The 12,730-nt window shown below is 36.1% G+C and overlaps 1 protein-coding gene and 1 non-coding gene across 2 annotated transcripts; one reads left to right on the forward strand and one right to left on the reverse strand.

Moving 5' to 3' along the window:
* The first annotated feature begins 223 nt into the window (after nt 1-223).
* LOC137710495 (LEAF RUST 10 DISEASE-RESISTANCE LOCUS RECEPTOR-LIKE PROTEIN KINASE-like 2.5) lies at nt 224-9,729 on the forward strand. Its single transcript, XM_068449536.1, has 3 exons — nt 224-1,023; nt 7,987-8,013; nt 8,587-9,729. Exons 1-3 carry the CDS (start codon nt 291-293, stop codon nt 9,705-9,707), a joined length of 1,881 nt encoding a protein of 626 aa, XP_068305637.1. The 5' UTR covers nt 224-290; the 3' UTR covers nt 9,708-9,729.
* A 413-nt stretch (nt 9,730-10,142) lies between these two features.
* On the reverse strand, nt 10,143-10,214 carry TRNAQ-UUG (transfer RNA glutamine (anticodon UUG)). Its single transcript has one exon. It is a non-coding gene; the product is annotated as a tRNA-Gln (tRNA).
* Between the last annotated feature and the right edge of the window lie 2,516 nt (nt 10,215-12,730).

Consider the following 12,730-nt stretch of genomic DNA (forward strand, 5'->3'; position numbering starts at 1 on the left):
AACAATATGTGAAGTGTTAATAAAACAAGTCATAGAAAAAAGTTAACATAGTTATCAGTAAATTAAGTTGGAGGATATGTGCCAATATTAGCAAAAAGACAGAAAAAAGACATGTACAAGGCCAGCAGACCTGGAGTCACTTGGAGCCCACCCTGAAGCTCTTTTAATTGTATGCCAGTGATCACAAACCCTTAATTTCCTAGTTGAAATAAATTATCCTGAGCTGGAATGCTTCCCTCTTTCTATTTAACTTGGTCTTACTTTGTCCCTCACCTCACCTTCCTAAAATCATGCATTCCCTTCTGCTTCGGTCTTTGTTTCCTTTCCTTTTGGTCACTTCCTTTATCTCAATCAACTTTGAGTTATGTTTGTGTCAACCCTACTCAATCTGCAGCAAAGCTATTAGCTGTGGCGGAATCAGAGACATCTCGTACCCCTTTTGGGGTGTAAACAGACCCAAGTACTGTGGCCAACCTGGGTTCGAGCTCCGATGCCTAGATGATGTCCCGGTGATCAACATGTCGAATATCAACTACAGAATTCTCGAAATGAACTCAAGTAGTCCTCGGACTATTAAAGTTGCTAGGCAGGACTATTGGAAAACTCTCTGTCCTTCGAGTTTTGCTAACACCAGGATCAACTTCTCTCTGTTTAATTATAGTTCCGGTCTTACGAACGTGACATTTTACTACGGGTGCGAGGTGGATGTTCCGAGAGTTTATTATAGTTCCGATATATGCAATGTAAACAACGGATCTGATCAAGTTGACACCCGCCTCTGTAAAGTCAATGTCACTGTTCCAATTTTTAGTACAGCTGATTTCGAAGGCAATCCAACGACTCTCCAGGACGCGATAGACGGTGGTTTTAAATTGGAAATTAAGATTGATAATGATCAATGCAATAGTTGTGAGCGATCAGGAGGTCGCTGTGGGCTTAACACGACGACTGGTGGATTCACTTGCTATTGCAAAAATCAGGCGTCTGCAACCACATGCAATTCAACTTCAACTGAACCATCAGGTACGTTATGTATGCCCCTAACATGTTATTCTGAAATGATTTCTATGGATCACTTTTTCTTTTCATACACACCCATCTATATTTTTAGCAGATCGGGATTGTCAATAAAAAAATGGCATACTGAAACCCGAACCTATCCGAAAACCTACACATAACCGAAATTTCGATTTTCCAAAAATTTTGTATTTCGATACAATTCGGGGCTATGTCTTCAACCCAAATTGTTGGGTTTTTTTTATATTTTTTTTATTTTGGATTTTGGGCTGAAATTTAGTCTGCTTATTATTTTGGGAAAGTGTAACAAATTGAAGACCAGTTTCAAATTTCAAATCCAATTCATAATTTTATACCAATTCATACTAAAGCCAAATTTATACTTCTATAGTACTATGAAACTACTTAAATTTCAAACCTAAAAGCAAAAAATTAGGATACAAACCAAAATTCCAAATGAATTTTACTTAAGTTACAAACCAAAAGCAAAAAAATTAAGCTGAAGTTCATGAAGATTGCGCCCTTTTCCCTTGTTGATGGTTGACCATTTTCCCTTGTTGATGGTTGACACCTTCCCCTTGTTGTAATGCTCTTGCAATGGATGGTCGTAGAGGTAGTGATTAGAGGTGTGCACGGGTCGGTCTGGGCCCAAAATTGAAGGAACTGGACCGAACCCGTTTGTTAATAACACGGGGCAGGGCGGGGTGGGTTTTGGATTTTTCAAAATGAGATTTGGACCTAACCCGGTCGTTTTGAAACGGGCTGGTTCTTACAATAGCGAGGTAACCCAAGAAGAACAAAGAGGCTGCTTATGGAGATTGACTGACCCCCAACGACTCATCGGCGCTACCAGTTGATAACAAGCAACTCGACTGCTACAACCACTACAACACCACCGACGACTACGTCTACAACGACGTCGCTTCCTCATGCCTCTCCTACCTCACATTCCGCTCCCTCCCTCATTTCTACAACTCTCCTTTCTCCATCACCTACCTTATCAACTCCTTCCCCACCCAGATCGCATCCACCAACAACGTGTCCAACGTCGGCCCCATCCCCACCGACACTCCGGTCATCGTCCCCGTCAACTGCTCCTGCTTTTCCAACAATAATTACAGTTAGACAACCAAGCCCCTCATGCATAAACACTCAACGGCCAGTTAATAAACGGACGAAGCTAAGAGAATTCAAGATCAAGGTCGAGATGCGTCAGGATTTGGAGGCCGCTGTGAATCAACCTCCATGACGCTCTTGAGCTTGGGAGCATATAGAGAGTAAATAACAGCCTGCCGCTTGGCAACCTCCAGCTCCATCTGAGACTGCAGCGGAAATGGCAGACGAGTCTGAAAGGTTCCGATTCTGACGAAACGCGTCGACGACTCTACGTTTCGTGTACTCCCTTATGTTTTAGTCGGTGAATTTGCGAGCCACTCGGAGAGAAGAGTAGAACATCGTGAGCACCTTAGCCCGAGAAAGAACTTCGGCCGCTGCACTCATGGCGGTTGTTATAGCTCCTCCTCTGAGTTTTCTTGAGAGCAAAAGAAAAGGCGAGAGAGACTTAGAGAAAGTTTATGATCGAAGTCAGGATTTCTCTAGAAGTCTGGAGAATTCTACATAACCTAAGAAATAAACGGTGGAGATTTAATCTCCCTATAATGAACGGTGGAAATGGTTGGGGCTGGGGGCCCGTTTTCTCTTAAATTTGTACTCGTCCCGCCCCACTAATTAAATGGGCCTGTATCGCCCCGCCCCATTTTGAATTTACAATATATGTACCTACCTCGTACTCGCCCCAATCTGCGAGTCTAAGACCCATTTGCCCTGCCCTAGTAGTGATTAGTGTTGTTGAACTTGAACTTGATGTGGTGGAAGAGGTGGGCATTTCTTCTCCTTGAGTTGGATTCTCCTCACCTCCTAAAGTAGGCGTCCCTAAAACAATAAACTCTCAAATTATTTTGATAATTCAATACATAGAATAATAAATACTCAAGTGTTGATTAACGTGCTTATTTCTTAGTAGTGACACATCATTTAATTAGCAAATTTAGTCTACTTAGGATTACTCTCTATTCTAAAACAATTTCTATAGATCATTTTTCTGCCCATACACACTTATCTTTATTTCTAGAGGATCAGGATCCTGAATCGAAAATGGCATACTGAATCTCGAACCGATCCTTTTCAAGATGGAATTCCGAAAATCGAAACCGAACCGAAATTTCGGTATTCCCAAAAAATTTCGGTATTTTGATACAGTTGGGACTGCGCCTTTAGCCCAAATTGTTGGGTTTATTTTTTGTTTTTGGGGATTTTGGGCTGAAATTTGGTCATCCCAATTTTTTTGGAAAGTGTAAAAAATTGAAGGGATGGCAATTCTAATCGTTAAACCTGATAACCGTGGATAACCGTCCGAATAGATTGGATTTTGGTACAAAAATTCGGGTATATTTGGGTATGGGGAAAGACTGTGAATATTATTCAGTTATGGTTTTGGATATAATTATAAGGGTCATCAATCCATATCCGTCCCGAAATCTGAACCAAGTTATATATATAAATAATATATATATGTATATTTATTATTCATCGAATCCATTACCTTGAGAATACAAAAATTGCATTGTGTGAGTTGCATTTTGTGGGAAAGTTCAAAAGTTTTGATATGAATCAATCTATGAGAATTCAATGGTACTTATAGGATTTCAAAGATAACATTATCAATGTTCAGCTTTAATTTTTAATGTCCACAAGATCCATTCATTAAATCATTTTATACATCAAATATTTAATTACGAATTAATATTTACTAAATTATCATACGTCAATTGAACGAATATATTTTTCATATTGACGAAGATGGATATAACCGTTAACCAATGGAGAATCCGTTACCTGATGGGTATGGTTATAAAACCCGATGGTTAATTTGTGATTATGGATATAGTTAATTTTCATGGTTATGCGAATGGATATAGCATTTCAGTCCCTAAACTGAACCGTTGTCATCCCTAAATTGAAACCTAGTTTCAAATTTCAATTCCTATTCATAATTTCATACCAATTCATACTAAAGCCAAATTTATACTTCTATAGTATTATCTAACTACTTATAATGCATACAATCAAATGAAATAAGTTATGTTACAAACTCAAAAGCCAAATATTAGGGTACAAACCAAAATTCCAAATGAATTTAACTTAAGTTACAAACCAAAAGCAAAAAGTTAAGCTTAAGTTCATGAAGATTGCCCGTTTCGGCCTTTGCCCTTGTTGATGGTTGAACCTTTCCCCTTGTTGTTGATGGTTAACTTCTGCCCCTTATTGTAGTGCTCTTAAAATGGGTGGTCATGGAGGTAGTGATTGGTGTTGTTGAACTTGAACTTGAGGTAGTGAAGGAGGGGACATTTCTTCTCCTTGAGTTGGATTTTCCTCACCTCCCAAATTAGGTGTCCCTAAAACAATAAACCTCAAATTATTGGGAAAAATTAAAGTATAGAATAATAAATACAAAGAAAATAAAAACATAAAATTAAATACTTCACTTACTCTTCTCTAAGTCTTCAAGTTCCTTGTCATGTGAGTTCATCGATTGTAGGCTCCTTCTAGAAACAAATGTTGGATAAAAATCAACAATCAATGATAATTTATATATGCTAATAAATAATAAATGTGAAAAGATAAATTAACAGAGTATGAACAAAACAAAAAAAATGTTAAACAGACAACTTGAAGATCGAGGCTTGCGTATTGCAACAGAAATTTCGTCCCTTCTCAGTGCTTGTAGTTCTACGAATGTCTGCTTCACCAGGATTCAACGATCAAAGTCAGAATTCCAGCACCGGAAAACTTGACTTCTAGCGAATTTTGATGTGATTCTCTCAGTAAGAATGTTTAGGATTGTAGAAGAAGAATTTGATTTTTCTGTATTCTAAATGCCATGCAGATGGATGTATATATATTAGGTTTATACCTGTTCACAACATGTATGAGAATGGGGTGTGTTTGTTAGAAGACATCTTTCTCAAAAGGGTGCTTTGCTCTGCGTTCTTTCATCACTTCAGACTTCATCTGAAAAGATGAATCTGTTGATATATATATATATATATATATATATATATATATATATATATATTAATTATCAATTAATTAGTACACCCCAAAGCCCAACCCTAAGGTTGAGCCCAATTTCATTCTACATGGTCCATCACTCCAATTACTATTTATAAGGGACAAAACCTTATAAAGTGAGAGAACCTTTTGGCAGTGACCAATGTGGGACAATGAAATTTCTACTCAAAATTTCCTAATCCAATGACTAGTACACACTAAAGCCTCAACCATTGTAGGTGTTAATGATCAATGCTGCAGTTGTGAGGAATCATGTGATAGGTGTGGGCTTAACACGACGAGCAGTGGATTCGCTTGCTTTTGCCAAGACCAATCGTACGCAACCATATGTGATTCAACTTCAATTGAACCATTAGGTATGTTATGTATCCCCTAACATGTTATTCTGAAATGATTTATATGGATCATTTTTTCTCCTCATACGCACCCATCTTTATTTCTAGGGGATAAGGATCCTCAATCGAAAATGGCATACTGAATCTCGAACCGATCCCTTTTGAGACGAGATTTCGAAAACCGAAATTTCAATATTCTCGAAAATTTTTAGTATTTTGATACATTTCAGGATTGGACCTTTAGCCCAAATTGTAAGGTTTTTTTTTCTTTTTTTTATTTTTTTATTTTTTGATTTTTAAATTCTGGATTTTGGGCTAAACTTTGTTCAACCCAATTTTTTGGGAAAGAGTAACAAATTGAAGCCTAGTTTCAAATTTCAATTCCTATTCCTAATTTCTTACTAATTCATACTGAAGCCAAATTTATACTTCTATAGTACTATCTAAATACTTAAATTCAAATGCATGCAACCAAATGAAATAAGTTAAGTTACAAACCCAAAAGTAAAAAATTCAGGTACAAACCAAAAGCAAAAAGTTAAGCTTAAGTTCATGATGATTGCCCGCTAATTCGACCCTTTTCCTTTGTTGATGGTTGACCCTCTCCCCTTGTTGTTGATGGTTAACCCTTTGCCTTTGTTGATGGTTAACCCTTGTTGTAGTGCTCTTCAAATGGGTGGTCGTGAAGGTAGTGATTGGCATTGTTGAACTTGAACTTGAGGTGGTGGAGGACACGGCATTTCTTCTCCTTAAGTTGGATTCTCCTCACCTTCCAAATTAGGCGTCCCTAAAACAATAAACCGTAAATGATTTAGAAAATTAAATGTATAGAATAATAAACACTGAAAAAAACGTTCAAGTTCCTTGTAGAATGTGAGTTCATCGATCATAGGCACCTCATAGAAACAAAATTAACTCCCCCTAAGCCAACCACTAGTACACACTAAAGCCTTAACAAGACTAAAGGCATTCTCATTAGCATCCTTAGCAACCTTACTAAGAGTTGGATATGTACCACAATTCCCTTTCCACCAATCCAAAAGGTTGAAACCCTTATATGATAGGCTTTGATGTGGATCGTTAAAGTACATATTAACTTCATTGGCTATCTCACCAAAACATCATCTACTACAACACTTGTTCTTTTCTCCGCACTTGCACTACTACTAAGGGTCGCTCCCTCCTTATACGCATTATACAACTCGGTTATATTTTTTTTAACATTTTCTTTCACCTACACTATTTTTTTTCATCCATAGTCGAGTATCCCTAGGTTTGTTTCCAACATTTTGAATTTGTACCTCGAGTCGAGTGCTTGGGCTATAAAAAGTATAGGGTTAACCTCATCAATGTCACCCAATATTTGCCAAATTTTAGTTTCATGGAAGTAGCACACTTTACAAAGTGATATTAGAGATGTTTAAAATTTGTTCTTGTATCTCCACTTGCATCGCAATCACCGTGCCGAGTATTAAGTTTGACATTGGAGTTAGGGTTGCATTAAGGGTCAAGGTAGCATCATAAAACTTTTTATGAAAGCAAGAAAAACTCACCGACCTCTCTTAATCATCCACCTCCGGAGGACCCACCCGCTAGGTCTTTGTTGTCACTCGCTTAACCTCTTCAAAGAACATTCTTTAAAGTAAGAGATAAAAGTGTCACACTCATTGGCCATTATAAAAGCACTTCCTTAAATTTGAAAGCACTACTAAGAATTTCATAGGTTCGTTTTTTGTCAACTTTTTACGGATTGGTTCGGCTTTTTGTTGGCTTTTTATGGATTGGTTCATTTTTGGTTCAATTTTATTAGGTTCGGTTTGGGTGTTTTATTTTTTAATAAAATATGAAAATTGGTTATTTTATTTAATATAAGAAAAATTAAAAAATGGAGATGAACTCAGCAACCGCAGATTAATTATCCAGCAAACATATATCTTAAATGTTAGAAACCTGGAAATTGGTTTGCCCTAATCTCAGAAAGCTCATCACCCTCAAATCTCAAAAAACTCAGCAACCTCTTCTTTTTTCTTATTCCTCCCCTTATACACCAAAACCACAACTTCCCAAATCCACTCACGTCACGGGCGACGTTTGATGCATCAAACTAGTGTGCTCGGGATCTGACAAAGGCACCGGCAACAGTATAAGTAGGGTGCACAATGACGAGGTTATGGAGAGAAGAGAGAAATAGAGAGAGAAAAGATGAGCGAGAAAAGAGAGAGTAATTAAGAGGAGAAGTTGCAGAGAAAGATAAGAGGGAGAAAGAGGAGACGTAGGGCGCACAATTACTTCATCTACAATTTTTTTTTTTTTTGCATAAACTAATTAGAATCCTAGTTCAAAGGACTAAACTTTTCTGTCATTTAGTTCATTATATGGTAATATAAACGTAACCTATGTTCTATATACTTCTTGAGATGATTTAATAAATTTTGTCAAATGAATCTACTGATGTAGAATTACAGGTTTACAACACTTAACACATAACCTTTATCTGTTGCAGGTTCATTGTCGCCTAGTTGGAAAATTGGTAAGTACTACGTGCATGTGATGAATGGCAAATCGTAGAAGTTTTTTGGTCTTTTGCTCAGGAAATGATAATTAATCATATAATACGCTTTTCTCTTTCGTACATCTTTCTAGATATCATGAGATTAATCTCAATCGTTGTTAGACTGTTGATGATTATGTGATATTGCTAAAGGAGAAATAACACATCAAAAGAACGAAGAGATTATTTTCATGTTGGAGGAATGAATCTTTCATTTATAGACATTCATTGTACCCTTTCTAAAGAGTTATAAGACTTTTCTGGATTGTCTATCATTATCATTTATAGAAGAGTTTTAACATCCTATGATAAGTCATACTTTTTGGTTAAGTTTATATAAGTGCACCAATCTTATAGTGCACCTCCGCATATCAAATACACACATAATAAAGTCAAGAGCATCATGATCATATTCTAACAGTTTAATCATGTTTATTATTTCCGTGAGCAGAGGATAAAAAAGAGTGGTTATCATTTCCCTTCTTTTTAATATGCTTTTATGTGCTCGAATAATTTAGGAAATGCCTAACTTCAACAATTTTTTTAACATAGGTATTTCTGCTGGTGTTTCGGGGACTATTGTAGCAGTTATTTGCATAGTATGCATATCGAGGAAAAAAAAATTAATGTGCTTCTCAAAGAAGGATAAAACGGATGATTTTGATGTCGGGGCTTTTATAAGGAATTATGGATCACTTACTCCAAAGCGGTATAGTTATTCAGACGTGAAAAAAATGACAATCTCCTTCAGAGATAAAATAGGTAAAGGAGGATATGGCACTGTCTACAGAGGAAAACTACCCGACGGCTGTCTTGTTGCAGTGAAAGTCCTCAGCGACTCCAAAGGAAATGGAGAAGAATTTATCAATGAGGTTGCTAGCATTGGTAGAACTTCCCATGTCAATGTAGTCACACTTTTCGGATTCTGTTACGAGAGGGACAAAAGAGCTCTGATTTACGAATTTATGCCTAACGGATCTCTTGATAATTTCATACATAAGCAAGGATCCGATATTGACAATTGTCGCTTGGGGTGGAAGACATTATCCGAAATAGCAGTCGGTGTTGCGCGAGGACTAGAGTACTTGCACCGCGGTTGCAACACGAGAATTTTGCATTTCGACATAAAGCCGCAAAACATTCTTTTGGACAATGACTTTTGCCCGAAAATCGCTGATTTCGGTCTTGCAAAACTATGCAAAGCGAAGGAGAGCATTGTGTCGATGTTGGGCACAAGAGGAACTGCAGGATACATCGCACCTGAAGTATTTAGTCGGAGCTTTGGAGGAGTGTCTCACAAGTCTGATGTGTACAGCTACGGAATGCTGGTTCTCGAAATGGTTGGAGCAAGAAAGAATTTGGATTCCGGAGTGTCTCATACGAGTGAAATGTTTCCGCATTACATTTATAAAGATCTAGAGCTAGAGAACAATGCGAATGTTTTTGGGGCTAGCAGTGAGGAGGAAAATGAAATAGCAAGAAAGATGGTGTTAATAAGCATGTGGTGCATTCAGACCATTCCTTCCGATCGGCCATCGATGAGCAAAGTGGTGGAGATGTTGGAAGGACCGGTTCAGTCCTTGCAAATTGCACCCAAGCCTTCCTTGTTTTCTCATACAACAGCTGCAGAAAACTCTATGAGTACAAACCAACAGTCTGATGAAACAAGCTAGGGCAACTAGATTTGTTAGCAGATCTTTGGTAATTAGGAATTCCTGATGAATTGTAAGAAAAGTTTGCTTTGAGAAATAAAATTTTTTTGCATGATATATATGAAACATGTTTCCTTCTAATTCTGTTCAATAAAGTACACTGACTAGCTAGTCTAGGGATACTTTCAAGAGGTTCATCCGATCTCCTTCGTCCATCGTAGATCTGGCTAGAGTTTGACTGGACCACCGAAACCGACCGCACCGAACAAAAGTTTCTGTGGACGGAATGTGATCGGTGTAGCTTCCATCGCGTTTTCTTCTGTTTCCAGAGTGCTATAAACACGTGGATAGCGTACGGTAGCTCCAGCTGGAGAAGCAGACTACAAACCACCAAAAGGTTTTCCACGTGGGGCCTTCCAGGTATATATTATATACAAAAAATTAAGGAATAAAAAGAGGTCCTACCGGGAGTCGAACCCAGGTCGCTGGATTCAAAGTCCAGAGTGCTAACCACTACACCATAGAACCAATACGTTAGTGAAGGCCAAAATAAGCTAATTATCCTTTAGTACTATTATATTTGTAATATATTCAATTTTTTTTAATCTCATTAAAAATAGTCAAATTCATAGCATATTCATCTTTATTTATAGGTGAGAAATTTTAAACTCAGGAATAACAAGCTAAATACCAAAAATAAGCTTGACGCATAAGAAATTTTAATTCACTAAAAGATAGGAAAAACCCTCAAAGTTTATTGAATAATTTAAAACCCTAACATCACAAAAGAATATTTTCAGTCTACTACAACCCTAGGCTTTGTAGGAATCTATAGAAAGGAAAATGCCAAATGAAAATACGAAAAATACCCTCAAAAAAGTCAAGACTTAGAATGTGGTTTAGGGTTGGAAAACAAATATATAATTCGGCTAAAATTGTCAATAGGATTGGACTAAGATTACAAAGGAGAATCTTATTTTGTTCGTGATGTCGTTCTTTTCGAAATGACAGCCATGAGTCAAAATCTACAAAAATTCAACTTTGTTATCGAATTTACGCCTTTCAATCTGATTCTTAATCTTCTCCTTCAACTGATTTAGATCAATAACTTTGTTCAATCATCCCTCCTAAAAAAGAAATAAGGGTACAAACTTAAGTGAAATTATGTATTGAGATTGAATTCCACATTAGGGAAAGGAGGAACCTTGCATGTTCTTATAAGTAGTTGGACTATCTCCATATTGTCAATTGATTTTATGGTAGAACCTCAACTTTCTTTATGGTATCAAAGCAGATTAGCCCACATGTGAAACCCAATGACCACACGTACTTCACGTCGCTCAATTTATGATGTCCACGTGTTTGGCTTGAAACTTCATCTAGATGGGTTAGTTTAGTTTTACTTTGTAATCTACCATGCTTGAAGTACAAAGTTAAGTAAACTAAAATACATTACCCATATCTCGTGTAGATTTCTGTTTTTCCTTTTGTAGTACATGGGAAGATAATGTTGGCTTGTAGCTACCATTTGAAATAAAAGCACTAATTCAATGATTAAATTGATTGACATCATGATAATATCATCAAGTTCATAATTAGCCAGCTAAAGGAGAGAGAAAGTTGGAAAGGATAAGAGGTCGTCATAGTTGGCAGTTGGTACATGATTTATATAATGAAAATCTACCCTAATCCAATTATTAATCCTAAAAGTGTACGACATAGGCGCATTGCAAATACGAGACAAAAGCCCTCCTCTGATAACTCTCAAGCAACCATGTAGCTAAAGAAAGATAAACAGATAATGCATGCATCATGCAACCCCATAAACACATTTAAAACTTGAAACAAAATCAAATGATATAAAATATATCTAAAACAGCATTTTTATCCAGATTTTTGTCGAAGTCGGAGATTATGGATGGGGATCAGCTAAGAACTCTTAACGGCTCCTTGTTTACCCTAAAGCTAATTAATCACTCTTGGACCCTCAAATACTTAGTTGGAACACACCTCATAACGCACAACATCATCAACATCTTAATTTCAGTACTCCAAAAAATAACTTAAAAAAAATTAAAATTAAAAAGAAGAAGAAGAAAAATAAGATATAGTACCAATTAACATTATCTATTGTCACAAAAAATGGAAATTAAATAGTATTATTGTTAACCATACAAGAATATTATTATCAACCGTATATGCATCAGTTGTTCAAGCAGTCCAACCTTTTATTGTTAACTATACAAGAAAAAGAAGGCACTTTTGTTAATCTTTATGATATTATAATTAGTGGTATTCTTGGAGGGGACCCCAAGTTTGGTATAATTTGTTGGCCGCAGGTGTCTCATTTTTACCATACAGATTATCTGCATATTGACGGCTATATAGTCAAAAACCAAAATCAATGCTCTGATCTGCTCGATTAGGTAATAAAAATTAGGTTTAAGAGTGAAAAAGAAACAAGGGTTCATTAGATATTGGTCTTGAAAAATTATGATTTCTAAACATAAACCCACATATAATTAAACATCTAACAAAAACCCAAAAGTCAAATAAACTACCACATAAGAATATAAGTAACTTACTAATACAAATTATTTACAATTTTTGCCACAACCCACACTTGAAAATTAGCTTCAATCAAGGGCCTTAAAATCTAAGATGTTTTTTCTATTTATTTATTTTTAATTTCTACAACAATCTAGTGCATTACTTTAAATAATGATTATATTATTATTCGGTGTAATTATTCTCCTTATATATAGTAGTTAAATGTCCCTACTTTACCTATATAAATAATATCGCCATAGAGTTTGTAATTTACCTACAGTATATAAACAAAATATTCTCATATTTCTTTTGGCAATTTACCTATGATACATGCAAATAATAGTCTCATGTTTTGTCTCTTCAAAAAAAAAAATATATATATATATATATATATATATATATATATATATATATTCTCGTGTTTTGTTGGCATTTTTCCTAAATTATGCAAGTAGGTAAATTTCAATAATAGTAGGTAAATTATGCACACGTGG

This window comes from Pyrus communis, chromosome 12 (genome assembly GCF_963583255.1).
Source record: "Pyrus communis chromosome 12, drPyrComm1.1, whole genome shotgun sequence".
Lineage (NCBI taxonomy): Eukaryota > Viridiplantae > Streptophyta > Magnoliopsida > Rosales > Rosaceae > Pyrus > Pyrus communis.